Here is a 25,424-nt window from a genome sequence, read left to right on the forward strand (position 1 = left end):
TTATTTACTCGTTTTTCCAGCATTTTCAGAGTTTACAGTTTCAGAGCAGTCATTTCACTGCAGGCATTTCGAACTGTCTGTGTTCTATACTGTCTAGTATGGGGGCATGACTTCTGTACAAGCAACTTTTTACTAATTTATCAGACTACTGCAGACCTGGTCTATAACACTGCCATAAAACTAAAGCCCCAAACACAAACTTGCAAAAAATAGACAAAACAGAAGTTTCTATTAATTAAGCTCTTAACTGAAAACACCTGTATGTTCTAGAAGATTTGACAGAGGTGCTTGTTTTAATGCTAAACTGTTTAATATTGTGGAGTAGTACAGTTGTATGCAGTGGAGGCTGTATTATTGCAGGCATGAGAAGCCATACTCACAAGTGAAAGGTCTCGTTGTATTTGGGGGCCCAGTTGTTGTTTTTGGACTTGGTGGTAAACTTGCGTTTCTTGTCGCTCAGGTGGGGTCCGATCATCGTTGCCTCCACGAAGGGTCGGAACATTCCTGAGGTCTGCCACTTCAGATCATTCGCTGCCACAACTGGAGAGAAGGAGGAACGGATTAAAGACTGATGCCATCACCTGGTATGTGGGCAGTCTTGTCATCTCGTTGATACATTATTAGAGTAATCAAAAGTCAGGCATCATGGCTCTCCAACTCAAGTTAATACGATTATATATATATATATATATATATATATATATATATATATATATATATATATATATATATATATATATATATAGTATATGGTACCTTTTCATTCAATTAAACATTACTTCAGATATATGTAGTACCATTAAAATCTAAATGTTCAATATCAGTTTCTATATTATGTATTGTTTTAATGTTATAATGTTTAATGTTATACTTGTAGCATATGTTGAAACTACATCATAGTCATAGCAACTGGAATATTCCACCAAGTGAAGGCCTGTGCTCCAATAAAAAAAAAAAAAACGACCACTGTAGCTCAGGTGGGATTGTATAATGGCATTAGCTGTTATTATTGCAAGGTTATATTATTCTATATAGTGTAGTATATAGTATTAATAAGGCACTATACCGGCAGTATACATCAAAGGGATGTGACCAAAGGCTGCTCAGTCATGCGCATTATACACAGGGTGTGAATTCTGTCTGGCGTTATTGAGCATTCGAAAGTGGAACTTACCTTTCACAGTCGCCTTGTGCTCTCCAGTGCCCGGGTGTGTGAACAGATCGACCTGTACTGACACTTCTCCGACTGGGTCGTCCACTCCGGAGCCTGAAACAGGAGCAAGTCAGGAGAGGGTCCACAGGGGGGGGTTCAGGATTTGGATTGGGAAACTGGTGGTGCCAAACCAGAGGCAGACGCGCTCAAATTGAAACTGGCGGTGCCAAATCAGAGGCAGACTCGCTCAAATTGAAACTGGGTGACCAAAACGGCAAACATTTTTTTTGGTTTTGATTCACCAAATGTGACCACATACTACACTCCCAGTTCCCCCCACCCATTTTTACAAATGTGACTCCTGCACACCCCTAATCAATACCTCTGTAGTTCAAGTGCAATAAGGCAGGCAGGCAGCGTGTGTACCATTCCTGGCATTCCACCAAAGCATAACCCAAGCGAGCGCAAGTTCCCATTCAAACACAGTGACAAAGCGCCTGCTTCAGGGTTTCTTTCATTCAATTTTTAAAACAGATTATTGGTAATTTCCTGCCAAACATCTGGCACCAATAATTGCATTACAAAATACATGTTTTACAGACTGTATAACAGAATAAAGATACAATAAAACCTGAATCGGCTGACAGACACCACAGGGACTTCTGCAGCTGCTAATTCAAGGTTCTTCTGCATTTCATTGTATTGTTCCATAAACACATGTTTTGTTGTTCTACTTGTTCAGGGGTGGGACAGTTCAGATACTAAGAATCAGGATGCACTTATAGTATGCATGCATGTTTCCAGTCAGGTCCTCTCCCTATGCTGGAGTATTAACCTTGCAGGTTATTAACAATGTGGCCCTTTCCCCTATTCTAGGCAGCTTTCTGTTAGCCAAGGAACTGTTGAGGTGATCAATATACTGTACTTGACAGCTCATATCCTTCAGGAATAAGGAGGTGGCAAGACTTGGCAAGACATAAAACCTATTTTATATGAAACCCCTAAATATCATGCTTAAAATGTCTCCAAAACCATAAGTCCTTCAATAAAAGAACCCCCCTTGTGACTCAGTCCCTTTATACTGTATATTTCTTATACAGGTCTCCAGGTATAGCAGGCTTTATAACATTCCTGTTGGTTCCAGCGCAAAACATTCCATGCCAGCATGCCATTGTGTCAATGACTAACGCAAGCTGCATTTCCGCGTGCCAGCTCACATGAGGAGACTGACAGGGCAGGAATGTGAGACAGCGAGGTCTATCGCTTAGAGGGCTGGAATAGGGTTAGCATGCTGGATTTAGCAATATTTGTAGAACACTGATTTTTTTATTGTTACAAAAATATTTGTTTTATTGTTTTTACATAACCTCTGTGATATTCAGTCCAAATTGCAAAAGGAGGTTTAAAAATTTGTGCCAATAAGGTTTTTTCCTTCATATCAGAATACCCAGGATACTAACCTTATTAAAACTATGAGCCCACTTTGTTAGAGAAATTTTCATTGTTTATTCTCAACCACGTTAGATAGCTATTTCTTACATGGAACACATTCACATCATGATTTCTTAGAGGTGTACTGCAAAAGTGTGCCAGTGAAGGCTGAGTATTGTTTTGAGAACTGTCAAGATGAGTGGCCTAGTATTTCTAAGTGTCCAGGGTGACATGTTAGATGTTACTAATAAACCAGGGTGAACCTTTATGAGAGTGTGCACAAGTAACTACAATGCCTTTGGTGGGTGCCCAAAGATTATTAGGAGCTGTTGCATTACATGAGGGGCAGTGCAGTGTGCTCTTCAGGGATACACTGGGACCACACCATTGATCCTAAAGCCTTGATTCTCTCCTCCAGGCACAGTATTTGGATAACAGTCTACACTGCAAGGGTTTTTTAATAGAGTGAAGCCCAAGACAACCTGACACATGAAAGGCTCAGGGCACAGTTTAATATTTAGACATCAAGATCCTTATAACAGATTTTTAAATAATAATAATAATAATAATAATAATAATAATAATAATAATAATAATAATAAACACCATCAATTTAACCAAATAAAAATGCACTGTATTCTCAAAGCAACGTCTGAGTAGGGTTATCATTACCATGACCCCTGTCTATCTAAATTCTGGTCAGGTCAATTTCTAATCTAGTGTATCTAATCTAACTGCCTATCTTTATCCCTCTTAACTCCAAGTTGCAATGTGTCTTTATTAATCAGTGCTGATGGGTGTGGAGGGGGATATCATTCACTGTGGGGGGGATGGGGTTGGGTGGAATGGGGTTCAGATGGGTCCGGGTTCTAGCAGGAATGCTGTTGAGCTCACGATGCAACATTAGCCTCCAAACATACCCTTATCAGGACGGACATCCTCGTGAGCGGTAACCCTAATACCCTTCCCATCATGCACTGGTAGGAGAAATTGCAAGAGAAAAACAAAACAAACAGAGGAAGAAGAAGAAGAAGAAATAAAACCACAGAGGAAAACAGATCACAGGCAGAGTTACAGAGCAGGAACTGAGGTGTAAAAAAGAAAAGACAAACAGTATATTGACATGTAGGAAAACCCATCAACCAATTGAGGCAGATGGGGGGGGGGGGGGGGCGGGAGAGACAGTCAAGACAGGTCTCCTGGTGTTCCTGGAGCGGCAACTTTTACAGAAAACCAGTACCAGGAACCGCAGCTCTGCGTCATGAAATATTTAGACGCTAATGTACTTTCTTAATGGGCGATTCCCAGATTTCCTGGTAAATGATCTGTAATTCTCCATGACCATTCTCTGTTAAATATGAAATATGGACCCTTAAAAGTGGACCACGGTAATTTTGCAATTATCCCATGGTTATACTATGGATTTACCATAGCTTTTTAATAAGCTTTACCATACCTTTACAATGCTCGTCTAGGCTTTCACAATACTTTATTACATGTTGCTATGCTTTTACTATGGGGGACTTTTATAAGAGGAGTTAAGCACCTTTATTGTGTCATGCTAATCTAAAAGTAGAAATTAATGATCAATGATCTAATTTTAGATTATAAATGATACATCTGTTCACGTCATATTTAATATTTAACAGAGAAGGGTCCTTGAGATTTCAAAATCATTTCCTTAGGGATTCCTGAAACCCAGTGGAGCACATCCAGAATAGCCTGTTGAAAGGGCAAATCAACTACAGATTACTTTAGAGAACAACCAGCTGCACAACATAAGAGGGTAAAGAAGGTAATTAACTAACTAATGAATAAACTCTAAAGCAGAGTAAACTTGGATACACACGTCCTGGTGTGCACTGTACAATATGTATGTACACTGGGATACACAGTTCACTGTACATTATGTATGTACACTGGGATACACAGTACACTGTACACTATGTATGTACACTGGGATACACAGTTCACTGTACACTATGTATGTACACTGGGATACACAGTACACTGTACACTGGGATACACAGTTCACTGTACACTATGTATGTACACTGGGATACACAGTTCACTGTACACTATGTATGTACACTGGGATACACAGTTCACTGCCAGGCTAACACCGATTAGTGTTACAAAACTTCTGTTCATTTTTTGTTTGAAGTGAAGATGATACATGTTTATAAAAGAAACCTGAAAATGTATCATCCTGTAGGGCAAGAAACACAACCCAGTCCTGCAGCCAGACCAGGTTTTCAGGAATGCCCACACTCAGGAGGCAGAGGTACAATCAGACCCTTGTTTAATTAGTACCTCCACGGTAGCTGCATAGACTAAAGACTGGCGAGACTTCTTAATGCTGTGATAAGTGGAATCCGTTCAGAGAAAATTTAGCTGAGACCAGAGCATATCAATAATATACCTAAACAAGCTGAAACCCAGGACTGGGTGCAGGACAAGTGTGACAAATAAGATGTTCCTATTCAGAACATATTAGGGATAGCTATAGAGCGCCTTTATTAGTCTTGATCTGCAGGTCAAACCATTGATCCCAATACAAAGTTCAGAGGTACTGCACTAGCACTGACTCATACTGTATGATTAGCCCTAATTATAGAGTACCTGTGCAGCACAGGGAGCAGGTTCAGTAAACAGTAGATATTTGTAAATGATGTAGGAGTGGGTGATGTAGCCGCTCTGCTCTTACCCTGCGCGGTCTGCGTCTGCACGAAGGTCTTGATGAGGGTGTCTGTGGTCTGGGTGTAGAGGGACAGGGCGTAGCGCAGAGACTGCAGCTCCGGGCTCTTCTCCAGGAACGTCTTCTTCAGCCCGTTCCCTCCCGCATGGAAGTATTGCTGCAGGAAAACAGGAGACAAGATTGAACCAGAAGAACAGATGGTAAGCACCAGCACAGAAATCAAATCGGCTCAAAATCCACACACGGTACTTACTGTACAAACTGTTTTATTGATTCCAGTGTTTGTGTACTCTGGCGTACAGCAGGGGTGCATAGCTACTATCGTTCAGAGAAATAAAGTCTAGAACCCCCAACTTTGAAATGCACTGCCAAGAACAAACATGTAAGGCAGCACAGGAAAGAATAGTTAATGTGTACTAAGCAATATGAATTCATAACATGGCTATATGAAATCGTGCAGTACCCAAGCCATTCATACAGCAGCTGAATAATAGCTTCCGTGTTTAATGACTGATCTTGGTCCTCAGTTCAGAGTGTTTATTACACAGCTCATAATGCACTCAGTGGACACAAAAAAAACAGCGTGAATTGTGAAAGGCAAGGGTAACATTGTTTTGTGTCACTGAATATAGTTTTATTTTACTTAAATGTTATCTTTTCCACCTGCTCAACCTTTTTGTCTCCCTGATTAGATTTACAGAATAAAGTCAATAAAATACCAGTATTCAGGTATTTCCTCACTGAATTTCTTGCATAACTTGTGGTTTCCCAAATGTAAACAATGCCCTTGTCTAGAAGTTCTCTTTATTCCCAGGGTGAACACGGTGAGCCATGCTGCATGCAAGCCCCCAAAGCAGAATTCACTGAACAGCATACTGACCCTGACCACATTCAAAGAACAACTTGTGACTTTCTCAGGTTCAGCATGTTACATGCAAGGAAAAATACATCCCTTTGAGTATCTTACTACTATAAAAGCTCAGTCTAGTGCAGACATGAATTACTGTGCTAATAATTACCTTTATCGTATCCAAGGCCAGATCCAGGATGGCACACTGCTTGGGGGTAAGGCTTCTTGCTTCCTCCCGCACCATGTGATCCTGCAACACCATCCAGATGAAGAGTGAATGGTAGCATTTTCAGAACAATGTTCAGAGGACAGGCTAAAGCATTCAGATGCAGCCTGCCATAGCAAGACCACATACACATGCTTCTCTATACAACTACAACAGCCACATTTCAAATCCTTACAGTATACTGCAACCATGCTGTCAACTGCCCTATTTACAAAATACTCCATTTTGTAAGGCATACCTGTTGAAAATAAATGGCTTTCATAGGGAAATGTAGTACCCTTTATTACAATATTTGAACTTATTTGAACTTATTAACTTATATTTATAACCACACACTGTAAGATACACGACTCGATCTATAATATATAACTGCATGCAAGGAGAAAGCAACCAACACAAAGATACTACAAACTCACTACTACACTACACACATCGTTCAACAAGTGATTGCTATCGATATACATGCACTACAGTGGTCAAACACATCTAAGCACAGTGCGGACATGAACACACAGGTACCTTCAGCTTGGACAGGTGTCCCAACTCCTTCGCTGCTGTGAAAATCAACTGCGTGCCCTGCGTCGCGTACACGCATACACGAGCGCGCACACACAGACACGCACGCATAGCAAGGAAAGAGAAAAAGAGGGAGGTTTAGAAAGAAACAAGACAATACAGAGACGGGCAGATTCAGGCCAAAAAAGCAGAGCCGAGAACAAAATAAGACTCCCATTACAGATTTTACAATCACACTGTGTAGGTACAGTAACAAGCTGGTGCGTGTCTAATTACACTTCCAGTAAAACCTGGGCTGCAATGGGAGTCTTATTTCCATCCCTGCACAGCAGTAATACAATAGTAACGTACATGATCACGGCCTCATTTAAAGATTTATAAACCAAGACCAAAGAGCTCTTTAGGTTTAGGACCATGAAATGCTTCAACTCTTCACCTGGTAGGCGTCTCTACTTTAAATCTCACTGTATAAAAAGTAGGCAGGTGTCACTCAGCTAATGGAAACATCTGCTGCTCTCACATTGATGAGCCCTCTACTTTCAAAAGAAATGTAAGTGTATCTTATAATAAACACTTTCAAAGAAATGTAAGTGTATCTTATAATAAACACTTTCAATGAAATGTAAGTGTATCTTATAATAAACACTTTCAAAAGAAATGTAAGTGTATCTTATAATAAACACTTTCAAAAGAAATGTAAGTGTATCTTATAATAAACACTTTCAAAGAAATGTAAGTGTATCTTATAATAAACACTTTCAAAAGAAATGTAAGTGTATCTTATAATAAACACTTTCAAAGAAATGTAAGTGTATCTTATAATAAACACTTTCAAACACATTCAAAGAAATGTAAGTGTATCTTATAATAAACACTTTCAAAGAAATGTAAGTGTATCTTATAATAAACACTTTCAAAGTTCTTGTCCTGGTTAAAAAGAAGACCACTTGGCACAACCTTAGACAATGTCCATATACAGAACATATCCGTTAGTGAAGGCAATGCATACAGTATATGGTTTAAACATGTTCCTGCCCTACATTAGCTTTAACACATTGTAGACACAAGGTGGTATTTTAATAATGGTGCTGAAAGAACTGACCTTTTCCAATTGAAGTCATGAGCGCAATGCACTTCTAATACCCTCTTTTTACTAGCTTCCTTAAACACAGCTCATAAGGGTTTGACACCTTAACACATGACATTTACCAAACAACACCAGAACCAAGACCTGGAATATGAGTTAGTGAAAACACAGAGAACAGAACATATCTGAATCTTAATGCAAGCGGATGTGTCAGAACCAAGACCTGGAATACGAGTTAGTGAAAACACAGAGAACAGAACATATCTGAATCTTAATGCAAGCGGATGTGTCAGAACCACGACCTGGAATACGAGTTAGTGAAAACACAGAGAACAGAACATATCTGAATCTTAATGCAAGCGGATGTGTCAGAACCAAGACCTGGAATACGAGTTAGTGAAAACACAGAGAACAGAACATATCTGAATCTTAATGCAAGCGGATGTGTCAGAACCACGACCTGGAATACGAGTTAGTGAAAACACAGAGAACAGAACATATCTGAATCTTAATGCAAGCGGATGTGTCAGAACCACGACCTGGAATACGAGTTAGTGAAAACACAGAGAACAGAACATATCTGAATCTTAATGCAAGCGGATGTGTCAGAACCAAGACCTGGAATACGAGTTAGTGAAAACACAGAGAACAGAACATACCCGAATCTTAATGTAAGCGGATGTGTCATTTAAAGGTTACAGAATACCCAATAACAAAGACATGACTTTACCTTTGCTGTCTCCAGCGCTGAATGTATAGCAGAGAGATCTTTTTTTGTTATTCTCATCAGTGTTAGTCAAGAGAAGCAGCAACTGCCTTTGGTCTGTCACAACATCCTGTGTTTGCATCCAAGTCAATCCTCCCTCCTGCAACAACGCTGATGGTGTTCAATAAGAGCATCGGCATTGTTGCTGGAGGAGATATATACGTGTAACACAGGACACAGCAAAGGTAAAGCAGTGTGATTGCTGTAAACACTACTGGATTTATCTTATAATAAACACTTTCAAACACATTCAAAGAAATGTAAGTGTATCTTATAATAAACACTTTCAAAGAAATGTAAGTGTATCTTATAATAAACACTTTCAAAGTTCTTGTCCTGGTTAAAAAGAAGACCACTTGGCACAACCTTAGACAATGTCCATATACAGAACATATCCGTTAGTGAAGGCAATGCATACAGTATATGGTTTAAACATGTTCCTGCCCTACATTAGCTTTAACACATTGTAGACACAAGGTGGTATTTTAATAATGGTGCTGAAAGAACTGACCTTTTCCAATTGAAGTCATGAGCGCAATGCACTTCTAATACCCTCTTTTTACTAGCTTCCTTAAACACAGCTCATAAGGGTTTGACACCTTAACACATGACATTTACCAAACAACACCAGAACCAAGACCTGGAATATGAGTTAGTGAAAACACAGAGAACAGAACATATCTGAATCTTAATGCAAGCGGATGTGTCAGAACCAAGACCTGGAATACGAGTTAGTGAAAACACAGAGAACAGAACATATCTGAATCTTAATGCAAGCGGATGTGTCAGAACCACGACCTGGAATACGAGTTAGTGAAAACACAGAGAACAGAACATATCTGAATCTTAATGCAAGCGGATGTGTCAGAACCAAGACCTGGAATACGAGTTAGTGAAAACACAGAGAACAGAACATATCTGAATCTTAATGCAAGCGGATGTGTCAGAACCACGACCTGGAATACGAGTTAGTGAAAACACAGAGAACAGAACATATCTGAATCTTAATGCAAGCGGATGTGTCAGAACCACGACCTGGAATACGAGTTAGTGAAAACACAGAGAACAGAACATATCTGAATCTTAATGCAAGCGGATGTGTCAGAACCAAGACCTGGAATACGAGTTAGTGAAAACACAGAGAACAGAACATACCCGAATCTTAATGTAAGCGGATGTGTCATTTAAAGGTTACAGAATACCCAATAACAAAGACATGACTTTACCTTTGCTGTCTCCAGCGCTGAATGTATAGCAGAGAGATCTTTTTTTGTTATTCTCATCAGTGTTAGTCAAGAGAAGCAGCAACTGCCTTTGGTCTGTCACAACATCCTGTGTTTGCATCCAAGTCAATCCTCCCTCCTGCAACAACGCTGATGGTGTTCAATAAGAGCATCGGCATTGTTGCTGGAGGAGATATATACGTGTAACACAGGACACAGCAAAGGTAAAGCAGTGTGATTGCTGTAAACACTACTGGATTTTCTGCAACCCTTTAACACAAGAGGGCTAAGGTTCCCACTCAGAGTCTGTTGGAGATGCAGGGCGGTGGGGAGGAGACGGTGGAACCACTAGACCAGACCAGTACAGTGACTGAGCCGCACCATGGGCACACATAGTGAGCACACAGAGCCATACTTACATGTGTCTGCTGTTACCAGCACGCAAAGTGGGGGGGGGGGAGAAAAAGCAAGTCAGCGAGAGAAAAACCACAGTGCTAACTGATTGAGGGTTGGATTTGGCGTAGCAGTGACAGGGTGAGATTGGACAAGAACCACGGTGAGAGGAGAGATGGAGGGAGCGAGCGTGAGACCAGAGACAGGGTGAGTTCGGGGGAGAGCAGAGACAGGGTGAGTTTGGGGGTGGGAGCACCGACAGGGCGAGTTCGGGGGTGAGAGCACAGACAGGGTGAGCTCGGGGGTGAGCAGAGACGGTGAGTTTGGGGGTGACCGTAAAGACTGGATGAGATCGGGGGTAACAGCAGATACATGGTGAGAGCAGAGACCGGGTGAGATCGGGGGTGAGAGCAGAGACAGGGTGAGATCGGGGGTGAGAGCAAGAGCAGAGACAGGGTGAGTTCAAAGGTGAGAGCTGAGACAGGGTGAGCAGAGACAGGGTGAGATCGGGGGTGAGAGCAGAGACAGGGTGAGATCGGAGGTGAGAGCAGAGACAGGGTGAGATCGGAGGTGAGAGCAGAGACAGGGTGAGAGCTGAGACAGGGTGTGATTGGTGGTGAGAGCAGAGACAGGGTGAGATCAGGGGTGAGAGCAGAGACAGGGTGAGATCGGGGGTGAGAGCAGAGACAGGGTGAGTTTGAGGATGAGAGCAGGCGGTGGGATTTGGTAAAAGCAGGGGTGAGAGGAGAGTCAGGGTTAGATCAGGTAAGAACAGGGGTGAGAGCAGTCAGGGTCACTTTTGTATAGACTCAGAGACAGTACCAATAGTAAAACATGCTGGTGACTTTAGTAAAATAAATGAATAAGGACACATCACATGGGATAATAAACAGAGCTTGCATTAAATACCTGTTCTTTATTCTTTCACTGACATGTGCTAAAGTTTTATGAAACATTTTGTTCTTTAGTACTATAAACATGAATGCCCATGCATGGATGGAAATACAACCCCTATTGCTGAGCAGATTCACCCATTCCAGGTTTTAACACAAACTTGATTAGCCCCAGTGTAACAAGCTCAGGTGTGTCCTATTAAGCTCATTGTAACTCCAGGAATGGATGAAACTGCTATGCAATGGGAGTCTTACTTCCACCCCTGCTGTGTAAGTCCCGCTCTGGTTGACCATGCAGGAGGGCTGCGAGGGGAGACTCACCGAGGTGTCTGTGAGAGGAGGCAGGACGATGGATTTCTCCATGGTGTTCATGACGATCCTCCACAGGTCCTTCAGGACTCTCTTCAGCACCGTCTTCTCACAGACCTTGGCAAACAGCATCAGGCTGACAGGAGACAGACAAGACAGACAGGACTCAGCAGAGAGCAGCACCAGCTCCCAAATCAATCCTTCCTCACATCCTTCAACAACAACTTTCCTTAATCACAAGATGAACCCAACTGAGACAGCCGGGCGCCCTCCAACAAAAATACTGCCGAATGTCTTTTGCAGCCACGCTGCCCTTCCTGTTGAAGAAACACAGTCTACACATACAGTACTGTGCAAAAGTTTTAGGCAGGTGTGAAAAAATAAGCCTTTGCCTTCAAAACAGCATCAATTCTTCTAGGTACACATGCACAAAGTCAGGGATTTTGTAGGCATATAGTCAGGTGTATGATTAAACAATTATACCAAACAGGTGCTAATGATCATCAATTCAATATGTAGGTTGAAACATAATCATTAACTGAAACAGAAACAGCTGTGTAGGAGGAATAAAACTGGGTGAGGAACAGCCAAACTCAGCTAACAAGGTGAGGTTGCTGAAGACAGTTTACTGTCAAAAGTCATACACCATGGCAAGACTGAGCACAGCAACAAGACACAAGGTAGTTATACTGCATCAGCAAGGTCTCTCCCAGGCAGAAATTTCAAGGCAGACAGGGGTTTCCAGATGTGCTGTCCAAGCTCTTTTGAAGAAGCACAAAGAAACAGGCAACGCTGAAGACCGTAGACGCAGTGGTCAGCCAAGGAAACTTACTGCAGCAGATGAAAGACACATCATGCTTACTTCCCTTCGCAATCGGAAGATGTCCAGCAGTGCCATCAGCTCAGAATTGGCAGAAAACAGTGGGACCCTGGTACACCCATCTACTGTCCGGAGAAGTCTGGTCAGAAGTGGCCTTCATGGAAGACTTGCGGCCAAAAAGCCATACCTCCGACGTGGAAACAAGGCCAAGTGACTCAACTATGCACGAAAACACAGGAACTGGGGTGCAGAAAAATGGCAGCAGGTGCTCTGGACTTATGAGTCAAAATTTGAAATATTTGGCTGCAGCAGAAGGCAGTTTGTTCGCCGAAGGGCTGGAGAGCGGTACACGAATGAGTGTCTGCAGGCAACAGTGAAGCATGGTGGAGGTTCCTTGCAAGTTTGGGGCTGCATTTCTGCAAATGGAGTTGGGGGATTTGGTCAGAATTAATGGTCTCCTCAATGCTGAGAAGTACAGGCAGATACTTATCCATCATGCAATACCATCAGGGAGGCCCCAAATTTATTCTGCAGCATGACAACGACCCCAAACATACAGCGAAAGTCATTAAGAACTATGTTAAGCGTAAAGAAGAACAAGGAGTCCTGGAAGTGATGGTATGGCTCCCACAGAGCCCTGATTTCAACATAATCGAGTCTGTCTGGGATTACATGAAGAGAGAGAAGCAACTGAGGCTGCCTAAATCCACAGAACTGTGGTTAGTTCTCCAAGATGTTTGGGCCAACCTACCTTACGAGTTCCTTCAAAAACTGTGTGCAAGTGTACCTAGAAGAATTGATGCTGTTTTGAAGGAAAAGGGTGGTCACACCAAATATTGATTTGATGTAGATTTTTCTTCTGTTCACTCACTTTGCATTTAGTTAATTGATAAATATAAACTATTAACATGTCTATTTTTGAAAGCATTCTTACTTTACAGCATTTTTTAACACCTGCCTAAAACTATTGCACAGTACTGTATGTATTGCTTCTGAGAGTTTGTGTTCTTGTAGGTAAAACAATTCAAACCTACAAAATGATGTGCAATCGAAATTAGGTAAGATTTACTTGAATTACTTTGTTAGGCCCACATACTTTAATACTCATAGAAAACAACCTTAATACCCCTGTGTAAAAAAATAAATTTAGGTTTATGATTGTCTTTTTTTTTCTGACATTTTTTGTATTTTTTTCAAGTTGTTTACAATCAGCTGCTATGGTCATGGACAGGGGCTCTATTTTGAAGCACTGCAAATGCACATTTTCTTAGAGAAATTAAACAAATTGTCAAAAGACCAGTTTTACTGGTACTTGCAATACTCTTGTAAAACAGAAGAGGGCATGCTTAAGACATAGTCCACGGAATTTGTTACATTGTGCAATATCTGAACTTATCAAAAATCCAGAATCTAGACAACAATGTATCATTTAAACTGTACCTCTGATGAATAACATTCAGGTTACATATTAAAAGCTTTTAACCTTCAACAAGCAAATCCAGTTTTAACCTTTTAATACTGGACTTGAATGTAAAGCACCAGAGTAACAATCAAGTCTGATCGAAAAACAGATGCAGTTGACCAAGAATGTGAAATTGGTAGTGTATTTGATTATTCACTGCAACCACGTGTGTGAATTGCAGCAGCTCAGTCCTGGTACTTACTTTCCATCTAGGAAGTCCATGAGTGGCCTTAGCACGTTGTCTGCATCTGCTGCCAGGGTGTTCTGGGCGTTGGCTGGCACGTTACCGGTGCCCTTCACCTGGCACAGGATATCACCCATCTGCTTGAAACAGTCCTCAATCTTGGGCTGGAAACTGCGGAGCACGATGGGGTACAGTCAGTGTTATACTGTAGCAGTAAAGAGACCAAACCCTGGTCTCCAAGATACAGCAACGCACTGCCTGCTCTGCTATCACCCATAAGCATTAAACACTCAATAGTGCTGAATTTAGACATGCTAACAGAACATTAATAAATGCAATGACAAACATTTCGACTAGTCTTTCTCTGTGTCTTCAATGTACAGTAGGTATAAGTGAATCTTATGATGCCATAGATACATCATCCACACTTTACAGTGCTAATTGTCTGCTCTGCTAAAAGAGCTGGGCTTCATCTACAGAGTGACTTTATATTGATTACAACAGTCAGACACGCGACAGGCTTGATACAAGAGCCTCCAGATAGATTCAGTATTATTGCTCTTTTATATACGTTCCGTTTGCTGATGGGCTCCACACACATGTAAGTACAGGGCCCTGGTTTTGTGGCTTTGATGCCACCCACCTGTTCCCAAAGACAGTGCTCAGCTCGTCAAGCACGTTGTTCAGCTTCACCTGTAGCTCATTCAGGGTATCGCTGGCCTCCGCGTCCAGCTGCAAACCAGACAGAGAGAGGAACAGAGAGATCAGGTAGGGAGGGTGCTGCCCTGTCTTCCCAAAGACCAGATCCAACACCAGCTAGTTTATGAGGAGAGTATATATTTTAAAAAAAGAAAAGTGTTTCACAAAACATCAAAGTGCATCACTGGAGGGCATTCTTCAACAGCATAGATTTTACTAGTAAGACACAAAGCCTTATCTAACATTTTAAAGGTCTAAGAAGTAACTAAACAGGAGAACCAGAATGTTTTCAGGCTCTTTCTGGAATGACAAATACAAATGAAGCCTTCTTAATCTCAAACACTATCAAATTACAGAACTTTCTTTCCTTTTTGCAATGAACAAAAATCCAATTCCATGTACTTGTTTTAGTAACTGGGGAGGTGGGGAGCATACTAAATAACTCTTCAGTACAACTCATTTGTTGTACTGCAACACACTATACTATGTGGTGAGAGAGACACACACAAGTTCTTAGAGCCACAGACTGGGGAACACAGAAATCTAAGCTTACATTACCAGCATCTGAGGACCAAGCGACCTCCGTTTCTTTTGCCAAGCATCGTATACCATGTAGATGGCTGGACAAAAAAAAACCCCAATGGACTATGTGCAAGCAGACTACCCTACGGCTACAAACTATTAAAATACAATATAGTATCGGGGAGTGAGTTGCACTGAACCCTCTACTGCATCCAAGGTTTAAGTATGGCCATATTCAGGTCATATACTTCTCATTGAGACAGGACAGAAATACTACACCACCTTCTTTAATTCCAGCTCACCTTGGTCCTATTTACAACACTTAGGATCACACTTCACTGTCCCCAGCAGGGGATAAAATATATCTTACCATTAAACTAACAACTCATTTGCTAACCTAATACCACTAAAGTGTCAAATATGTACGACTTATCCAATTTTAATTAAACTGTTCATTAGCTTTTTCTTCATACTGATGGCTTTAATTTAAAGTAGGTGAGTTAAAATGAAATAAAGTGTGTTGAAGTTCTGTGAACAGGGCCCATGAAGAGTGCTTCGTAGATTTCAGAGAGAGATGCAGATCTCCATTTCCCTAGGAGGGGGCAGCACAGCTGGGAGGGTGCAGTGGGTTTCAGCGTTGTGGGATTCAGGGATTACAGTGTGACAGAGCAGGACTGCAGTCCTGTAAAGGAGCACACATCCTAGCAAGTTCCTCAGCTTTAACTAAACCCACCTTTACCTCCTTAGCTTCCGACTATTGATGAAGAGAAAAGAGAGAATTCAGCTTTCAAAAGGTGTAGGGGTTTCTTTAGGAGGCAATTATTACACTATGGAGTGAGGCTGAAGGGCAAGGACAGGGACATAATGAAACCCCTGAGAACCTGGCTCAGAACAGGCAACCCAGGAGACGGTTTTTATACTGTATAGTAAAACGCATCATGCCCACTGAGTTATGGGCAGTTATGTGAGTAGACTGGTAGGGGGGTAGGTAGAAAGTGTGGGTAGAAACATACAGTATGTACAATCATTATTATATTTCTGAAATTGATAAAGTACCTGTGCGTCTGCATGCTGCTTTTGTTATTGGAGATCTGGAGAATAAACACTGTAAAGAACCAGCAGTACTGAACGATGTGCTTTTCTTAACAATGCTCAGGGCAGCTGGATTCTACAATCATCTACACAGCCTATGTTACTCACACAGTCCTTTTTGATCTTAGACTACATTAAAAAAATACAAGTCTATTGTCTACAGTCACCAGGAAACGTGCTCTACATAATTAATAAATACACCTTCACCTCCTTATCTTCAGACTAACGAGGAGGAGAGAGGAGAGAAGAGAGAGAATTCAGGTTTCATTGGCTTCCCATTAGTCTGATGTCAATGACTTCTCACTGTAACCTGTCATTTTCATTGTCAAATAAGCAGGTGCATATGGGACCAGCATCTTGGGTCTTCAATCAGAGCAGCACATGCAGCCCTCAAATCAGCTGCTACTGGATCTAAAGCAAGCCCCTATTGTGGCCTCAGCAAGGTCACAGTCACTCTGCCCAGCATGCCATGTGCCATGTGGTTGCATACTGCCATGTCTAGAAACCAGGGACTGTGTTCTATATGATCTTCTGCAGCATCTCAAGGTACATCCCACATTTTTCTTTGGTAGGAAACCATTCAAGCCCTGCTGACTTTCAAGCTAGACAATTGCTTATTTATGTGTAAGGAGTCTCTACATTCCCAGTGATATTACTCACATTGGAAAAGCAGCTGTGGATCTGTTTGCTTTATCTGGTAACAGGACAACAAACTCTCTTCTTTTTTTCCCAATGCTTTTTGACAATAAATTTTGCAAACCAACTGCTTTTCAATGAGGCTCCTAGACCTGGATCTATCTGACCAGATCAGTGAAATCTCTCAGCCTGGCACACTGCTATTCAAACAGAGCACAGGCAGGGTTGCAGCATTGGGAATAGAATCACTGCAAGGATCAAGGCTCAGAACTAGCCGACAGTTGAGAGAATATGATGTGTCATCTGTTTACTCCCTTGCTAATTCATTTAGGAGATGTGAAAAATATATTGCTGCGGTACGTATATCACAACACAGGACACAGCAAGGGTACAGTAATGTGTTTGCTGTAAACTACAGGGACTTCTGTAGCCTTTTAACAGTGCTCTTACAGCTGGATTCTCTGATCTGCTGCTGCCCTTGGCATTCCTACTGTACACATGTTTTTGTTTCTCAGGCTGCATTCAAAATACAAGTCTAGAGTCTACAGTCACCACAGAGAGGATCCTACAGTCAATTAATAAACCCACCTTCACCTCCTGATCTTCAGACTAACAAAGAGGAGAAGAGAGACAATTCAGATTTCAAAAGGTTTAGGGTTTCAATAGAAGGGAATATGACCTGCAAATAATCTAAACTGGCTTATAATTGACTAAAGGCAGCTACACACCAGACGCGATGTGATTTTTCATTAGACAACAAGATAATTTCACAACGACATGTCCGTACACACACCTGAAGTGACACAGACGCAATGCACAGATTTCAAAACTGCCAGTTTATAAAACTATTAAAAACTGCTATTGCTATTGACTTTGCTGGGGAGCCCGAGGGGGGCATCACATCTGACGCTCCGGGCAACAGCGATCCCTACTGGCCAGACACCGAGCACATTCACAGTAGATAAGAGGCAGGGCTGATCTCTGTTCTGCGGAATTAGTAGCCTGCCCACCTCTGCTCTGGATTGCTCGGTGTGAAAGCGATTCTGGCTTTAGGCTTGCGATACCGGAGGACGTTCACACGCCCTCAGAACATCTGTGCTGTGTGGGTGAGGAGAAAAAACATAACTGGACATTCCAAATTGGGAGGTGGAATTGGTCACTCTAAATTCATAAGAAAAAAAACTGCTATTGACAATACTATGATAAAGACTGGTACATATTCGTCAACATGATGTGGAAACTACGAGTTACTCTGATGGTATTTCAACACATATGGCACTAAAGCATACATACCAGGCTTATCCAGTTCCTTCGAAATGGACTCCCATATATTATCTTTCATCTCTGTATCTTTATAATTGTGATGGACTTTGTCATAAAGCTCTGTGTATTTTTCTACAGCAAGCATTACTTTTACCTCTGTAATTCTGGATACTGCTTCACCGTGGTGTACACTATGCATTGAAGCTGTTTGTAATTGCTCAATTCTCTAGTTGATGCGGAAAGAAATAAACAAAAATATTGGATTCAATACTATTTATTACGCATCGCTCCAGTGTCACCCCTGCATCGCCTGGGTGTGAAAGAGACTTATCACAGCACATTTTCTCCTGTCACATCGCATCTGGTGTGTAGCGAACCTTTAGGCAGTACAGTTTTATTAGTTCTTATAGTCCCAACAGCAAATACATCATTGTTTCTACTGACAGTTATGTGGAGAGAAACTGAAAGCTTATAGAATCCACTATTCTAATTATATTACTGAAATGTATAGTAATATAATTAGAATAGTGGATTCTAGATGTAACTGTGCATCTGCTGGATTTTATTCTACTTTTGCAATTGGACAGCTGGGCATTAACCACTGTAAAAACACAGCAGTACTAATGTATGTGCGCTCCTTAACGATGCTCTGGTCAGCTGGATTCGAGGATCCTCTAAGCATCTCATGGTACTCACATTAACCACTGTAAAAACACAGCAGTACTAATGTATGTGCGCTCCTTACCGATGCTCTGGTCAGCTGGATTCGAGGATCCTCTAAGCATCCCATGGTACTCACATTAACCACTGTAAAAACACAGCAGTACTAATGTATGTGCGCTCCTTAACGATGCTCTGGTCAGCTGGATTCGAGGATCCTCTAAGCATCTCATGGTACTCACATTAACCACTGTAAAAACACAGCAGTACTAATGTATGTGCGCTCCTTAACGATGCTCTGGTCAGCTGGATTCGAGGATCCTCTAAGCATCCCATGGTACTCACATTAACCACTGTAGAAACACAGCAGTACTAATGTATGTGCGCTCCTTAACGATGCTCTGGTCAGCTGGATTCGAGGATCCTCTAAGCATCCCATGGTACTCACATTAACCACTGTAGAAACACAGCAGTACTAATGTATGTGCGCTCCTTACCGATGCTCTGGTCAGCTGGATTCGAGGATCCTCTAAGCATCCCATGGTACTCACATTAACCACTGTAAAAACACAGCAGTACTAATGTATGTGCGCTCCTTAACGATGCTCTGGTCAGCTGGATTCGAGGATCCTCTAAGCATCTCATGGTACTCACATTAACCACTGTAAAAACACAGCAGTACTAATGTATGTGCGCTCCTTAACGATGCTCTGGTCAGCTGGATTCGAGGATCCTCTAAGCATCCCATGGTACTCGCATTAACCACTGTAGAAACACAGCAGTACTAATGTATGTGCGCTCCTTAACGATGCTCTGGTCAGCTGGATTCGAGGATCCTCTAAGCATCTCATGGTACTCACATTAACCACTGTAAAAACACAGCAGTACTAATGTATGTGCGCTCCTTAACGATGCTCTGGTCAGCTGGATTCGAGGATCCTCTAAGCATCTCATGGTACTCACATTAACCACTGTAAAAACACAGCAGTACTAATGTATGTGCGCTCCTTACCGATGCTCTGGTCAGCTGGATTCGAGGATCCTCTAAGCATCTCATGGTACTCACATTAACCACTGTAAAAACACAGCAGTACTAATGTATGTGCGCTCCTTAACGATGCTCTGGTCAGCTGGATTCGAGGATCCTCTAAGCATCCCATGGTACTCACATTAACCACTGTAGAAACACAGCAGTACTAATGTATGTGCGCTCCTTAAAGATGCTCTGGTCAGCTGGATTCGAGGATCCTCTAAGCATCCCATGGTACTCACATAGTCCTTTTTGGTCTTGGACTACATTCAAAATGAAAGTCTAGTAGGCCAGCTACAGTCACCACACATAAGGGTCTACAGTCAATTAATCAACCCACCTGTGCCTCCTTATCTTTAGACTAATGAGGAAGAAAGATGAGAGAATTCAGAGTTCAATGGACTGGGGGGGGGGGGGGGGGTGTTGAGAGATAATAATTGGTAGAAAGTGTTGAATGAGGTAAAAAGGACATGCTAATAACGCAACTGACATTCATTGATGAAAAGGGTGTCCGATTATATCAATTACATTCTACATATAGGATGATTCCATGCAGAAACTACTTGAGTATTGTTGTAATACAGCTGTGTGTAGGTTTTTTTCTTACTTTAAAGTATAGAGACACACACATATACACACATACATATATATATATATGTAAATACATATCTTAACTAATGTATTCTTGTGGTTTGCATTCACTTTGTATCATTTTGTTTGTTTCAGTCATCACATCCTAATGAATTTAAAACTCAGAAGTTTAAACACCTCTGTGGCCTCAGTAGAGCTCTCAAAAACACGTCTGACCTCCAGGTAGCTCAGGTGCACAAGAGGGTGAGAACCATTCACCGGACCCTCTGCAGCACTGTGCCTCTAGGGTAAGTGCCTCAATTTGCTTTGGTTAGTCAGGCGAGTTTGTATATATGTGAACAGGTACAATAGAAAATGGGACACAGGCTTCACATGGGGGGGGGGGGGGGGCTCCGGTTTGGTAGAATCCTCCTACAAGACAATATTTTTCGGCAGTAGGCGATGATTTTGAAATGGTCTGGGAGTTGGGCGGAGAGGGTTATATAATCGCCGTCCCTCAGAGGCCCAATTGAAGTAGTTTTACACAGATGGAGGCAGAGACAGAAAGGGCTCATCTACTCAGCGTTTCCAAACCCATTCACAGAGTTGCCCCAGGCTGGGGGGGGGGTCGCTGCTTCCTCTCTCCTCGCACGGCAGGACAAATAGAACTGGGTACCACTTATTTTTAGCTTCACTATTCATACCGGTTGCTATTGTAGCTCTGAGAACTAAAGAGGCCCCGGACTAAAACTGCCAACCCCGATACACCAGTGGCGATTGAGTGGTATAACAATGACAATATTTCAAAGGCAGGGACGTGACACTGACTGTATGATATATTTCACTGATGACCGGTTTAGTGGTCAATTCCTATCAGCAGTTTTAAAGAAATAATAAAAAAACAAACACTGTTCTTTGACAGCAATTACGTAAATAATGTGCAGACAGATGTTTGTCCTGAACAGACCTGGAATGAAACAATCACTGTATGTGAAAGAGGCCTATTAAGTGAATATCTTTTATATAAAAAACAAAAGAAAAGAAAACTCGGTTTAGTTTCTAGCAAGGCAGAACAGATGCGTGTTGTGTTTGGAATGAGGCCCCAACACCTTTCCCGCTCCCCCTGCCTGCATGCAGACCCTGCCTCCCCCACCCCTCTGTCCCCCTCTCATTCCTTTTACCTGCTTGGCTCCCATGGCCTCAAACATCTTCTCCAGCTGGACCCGGAGCTGCTGGATGTTGTTCATCAGAATGCAGGGCTAGGAAAAAAAAACAGACTGATCAAAAAAGGGTATGGAATGGATGCATCACAGGGTGATGGCTTGGCTTTGCAGCCCATTGAATTGAAAGTTGAGGCAACGGCTAGATTTCAACCGCTACCCTCTACAGTTCAAAGATAAATGTTTTACCATTCAACCAAAGAGCTAGCTCTGTAGTCAAGAGGCAAGCACTTGTGTTGCTGACGTCAGTACTGGTTATCAGCCGCTAGGAGGAGACCCATTACAACAGCTTCTGGACAACTTGTACAAAAAACATGTAAATGCTGTGACATCTACTGACACTCTTCTCAACAGATCAATTCAGCTGCTCGACGCTTAAGACAGAAGAACCCAGCAGTGCTTGGTTAGATTCAGAATTGGACAATTATAGAACAAGACCCTTGATGTGCCCACCTAGGTGTCAAATCATTGGTATTGCATGTGGGCCCTGGAGCAGTGCGTGCCTCCAATTTGTTCCACATGGTGAAGAACAACTTAAATTTAAAGTGACAGTTGTTTCTTGGTAGTTTATAATACCAACATGGTTTCTCCTCTAGCAGATAAAAACTGGTGTAAACTTACACAGGTGCACTTTTTTTTGTTTGTTTTATAATTTAATGTGTGCGTCCTCTACTGTGATCAGCTGCCTACATTTCATTGCTGTGGAATTATAATGGTGTAACAGCACTACTACTAAGTGGCAGCATTTTGATTTAAAACAGAACAGGGAACAGTGTGAGGTTAGTGGTAGTGTGTGCACTGTCCCTAAAACAGTAAACCATCCAGCTCCAGATACACAGCTTCCCATAATTCCATAAACACTCCAGTGTAGCAGGGATCATTTCCCAGCCTGATTTCAATCTGGTGCGGTTGGGGACAGCGGTCTTGTTATTTCCGATGACAGAGTGCCTCAGACAAGCCCAGCAGATTTAATGAGTGCTATATGAAGTGTTGTGGTGTGCAGCAGTTCGACCCGTTTGGCTGCACTGTGTTTAATGTCTTTGCCGTCAGTTTTATGAAAGGTCTCGTGGTGTGTGGCAGTGTATTGCGGGAGGGTTGTGGGAGTTACCAGTTTCTCTTTGGAGCAGTAAGACTCAAAGTTCTTGGAGACGATGTCGGCGTACTGCAGCAGCACCTTGCCGATGGTCTGTGGAGGGAAGAAAGCAGATCCGATGAGTGTCTGGAGGATCATCCACTGCACTGCCACTAACGCTTTCAGAAGCAATTCCACAGGCATGTTTTACTGCAAGTGCTCTTTGCTGTGGTTCTCTCAGTGTTATTGGGGAGCCCAGAGAGGTTTAGTGGTCACCCATATTTATCATCATACAAAAAAAAAATCAAAAAACAAAAACACCATAAAAATCTTGCTAAATGTTTTATACACAGAGCTATTTCAAATTTGAAATAATCGCTTCATAATACTACACCATTAAATACTACACTTTAGTTTTAAACACACTGTACCTGCTCTAACTACTATATATGCATCAGCACAACACAGAGATAGAAACCCAGTCCTGTACCTTGGCGAACCTCCTGTTATAGTGGCCCACGATGACCGGGTCGGGACACTCCAGCTTCTTGATAATCTCGAAGCTCTGGTTGAGCTGAGTGAACACGTCCACCACCGAGCAGGAGAACAGCGCATGCTCAGATGTCTGCTGGAACTGAGGGGTACAGGGGCACAGCAATAGAGTGAGCAGAGTACAGGACACGGGGCACAGGGAGGAGGGAGAGGGAGCAGAGTACAGGACACGGGGCACAGCAAGAGAGTGAGCAGAGTACAGGACACGGAGCACAGCAAGAGAGTGAACAGAGTACAGGACACAGGGCACAGGGAGGAGGGAGAGGAGGGAGAGGGAGCAGAGTACAGGGTACAGGGCACAGGGCACAGGAAGAGAGGGAGCAGAGTACAGGGCACGGGGCACAGCAAGAGAGTGAGCAGAGTACAGGACACGGGGCACAGGGAGGAGGGAGAGGGAGCAGAGTACAGGACACGGGGCACAGGGAGGAGGGAGAGGGAGCAGAGTACAGGACACGGGGCACAGCAAGAGAGTGAGCAGAGTACAGGACACGGAGCACAGCAAGAGAGTGAACAGAGTACAGGACACAGGGCACAGGGAGGAGGGAGAGGAGGGAGAGGGAGCAGAGTACAGGGTACAGGGCACAGGGCACAGGAAGAGAGGGAGCAGAGTACAGGGCACGGGGCACAGCAAGAGAGTGAGCAGAGTACAGGACACAGGGCACAGGGAGGAGGGAGAGGGAGCAGAGTACAGGACACGGGGCACAGGGAGGAGGGAGAGGGAGCAGAGTACAGGACACGGGGCACAGGGAGGAGGGAGAGGGAGCAGAGTACAGGACACGGGGCACAGGGAGGAGGGAGAGGGAGCAGAGTACAGGACACGGGGCACAGCAAGAGAGGGAGCAGAGTACAGGGCACGGGGCACAGGGAGGAGGGAGAGGGAGCAGAGTACAGGACACGGGGCACAGGGAGGAGGGAGAGGGAGCAGAGTACAGGACACGGGGCACAGCAAGAGAGGGAGCAGAGTACAGGACACTGGGCACAGGGAGGAGGGAGAGGGAGCAGAGTACAGGACACGGGGCACAGCAAGAGAGGGAGCAGAGTACAGGACACGGGGCACAGCAAGAGAGGGAGCAGAGTACAGGGCACGGGGCACAGGGAGGAGGGAGAGGGAGCAGAGTACAGGACACGGGGCACAGGGAGGAGGGAGAGGGAGCAGAGTACAGGACACGGGGCACAGCAAGAGAGTGAGCAGAGTACAGGACACGGAGCACAGCAAGAGAGTGAACAGAGTACAGGACACAGGGCACAGGGAGGAGGGAGAGGAGGGAGAGGGAGCAGAGTACAGGGTACAGGGCACAGGGCACAGGAAGAGAGGGAGCAGAGTACAGGGCACGGGGCACAGCAAGAGAGTGAGCAGAGTACAGGACACGGGGCACAGGGAGGAGGGAGAGGGAGCAGAGTACAGGACACGGGGCACAGGGAGGAGGGAGAGGGAGCAGAGTACAGGACACGGGGCACAGCAAGAGAGTGAGCAGAGTACAGGACACGGAGCACAGCAAGAGAGTGAACAGAGTACAGGACACAGGGCACAGGGAGGAGGGAGAGGAGGGAGAGGGAGCAGAGTACAGGGTACAGGGCACAGGGCACAGGAAGAGAGGGAGCAGAGTACAGGGCACGGGGCACAGCAAGAGAGTGAGCAGAGTACAGGACACGGGGCACAGGGAGGAGGGAGAGGGAGCAGAGTACAGGACACGGGGCACAGGGAGGAGGGAGAGGGAGCAGAGTACAGGACACGGGGCACAGCAAGAGAGTGAGCAGAGTACAGGACACGGAGCACAGCAAGAGAGTGAACAGAGTACAGGACACAGGGCACAGGGAGGAGGGAGAGGAGGGAGAGGGAGCAGAGTACAGGGTACAGGGCACAGGGCACAGGAAGAGAGGGAGCAGAGTACAGGGCACGGGGCACAGCAAGAGAGTGAGCAGAGTACAGGACACAGGGCACAGGGAGGAGGGAGAGGGAGCAGAGTACAGGACACGGGGCACAGGGAGGAGGGAGAGGGAGCAGAGTACAGGACACGGGGCACAGGGAGGAGGGAGAGGGAGCAGAGTACAGGACACGGGGCACAGGGAGGAGGGAGAGGGAGCAGAGTACAGGAC

General features: G+C 43.6%; 1 protein-coding gene across 5 annotated transcripts in view; it reads right to left on the bottom strand.

The window, feature by feature from the left end:
• The window catches only part of LOC117974004 (protein unc-13 homolog B-like), a 209,773-nt gene that overhangs the window by 2,254 nt on the left and 182,095 nt on the right, over window positions 1-25,424 (bottom strand). For 2 of the 5 annotated variants that reach the window (XM_058986356.1, XM_058986346.1), the window contains 12 exons: window positions 23,266-23,409; window positions 22,812-22,889; window positions 21,665-21,742; window positions 14,655-14,743; window positions 14,030-14,182; window positions 11,558-11,681; window positions 6,878-6,934; window positions 6,302-6,382; window positions 5,292-5,439; window positions 3,505-3,561; window positions 1,175-1,267; window positions 381-540 (listed from right to left, as the gene is read on the bottom strand). In XM_058986356.1, coding sequence (XP_058842339.1) covers window positions 381-540; window positions 1,175-1,267; window positions 3,505-3,561; window positions 5,292-5,439; window positions 6,302-6,382; window positions 6,878-6,934; window positions 11,558-11,681; window positions 14,030-14,182; window positions 14,655-14,743; window positions 21,665-21,742; window positions 22,812-22,889; window positions 23,266-23,409 — 1,262 coding nt within the window. Of the gene's footprint in view, window positions 1-380; window positions 541-1,174; window positions 1,268-3,504; window positions 3,562-5,291; window positions 5,440-6,301; window positions 6,383-6,877; window positions 6,935-11,557; window positions 11,682-14,029; window positions 14,183-14,654; window positions 14,744-15,965; window positions 15,987-21,664; window positions 21,743-22,811; window positions 22,890-23,265; window positions 23,410-25,424 lie in introns of all 5 variants that reach the window. The other 3 variants (XM_058986360.1, XM_058986350.1, XM_058986353.1) reach the window with 2 other exon arrangements.

This window comes from Acipenser ruthenus, chromosome 2 (assembly GCF_902713425.1).
Source record: "Acipenser ruthenus chromosome 2, fAciRut3.2 maternal haplotype, whole genome shotgun sequence".
In the NCBI taxonomy this organism is placed as follows: domain Eukaryota; kingdom Metazoa; phylum Chordata; class Actinopteri; order Acipenseriformes; family Acipenseridae; genus Acipenser; species Acipenser ruthenus.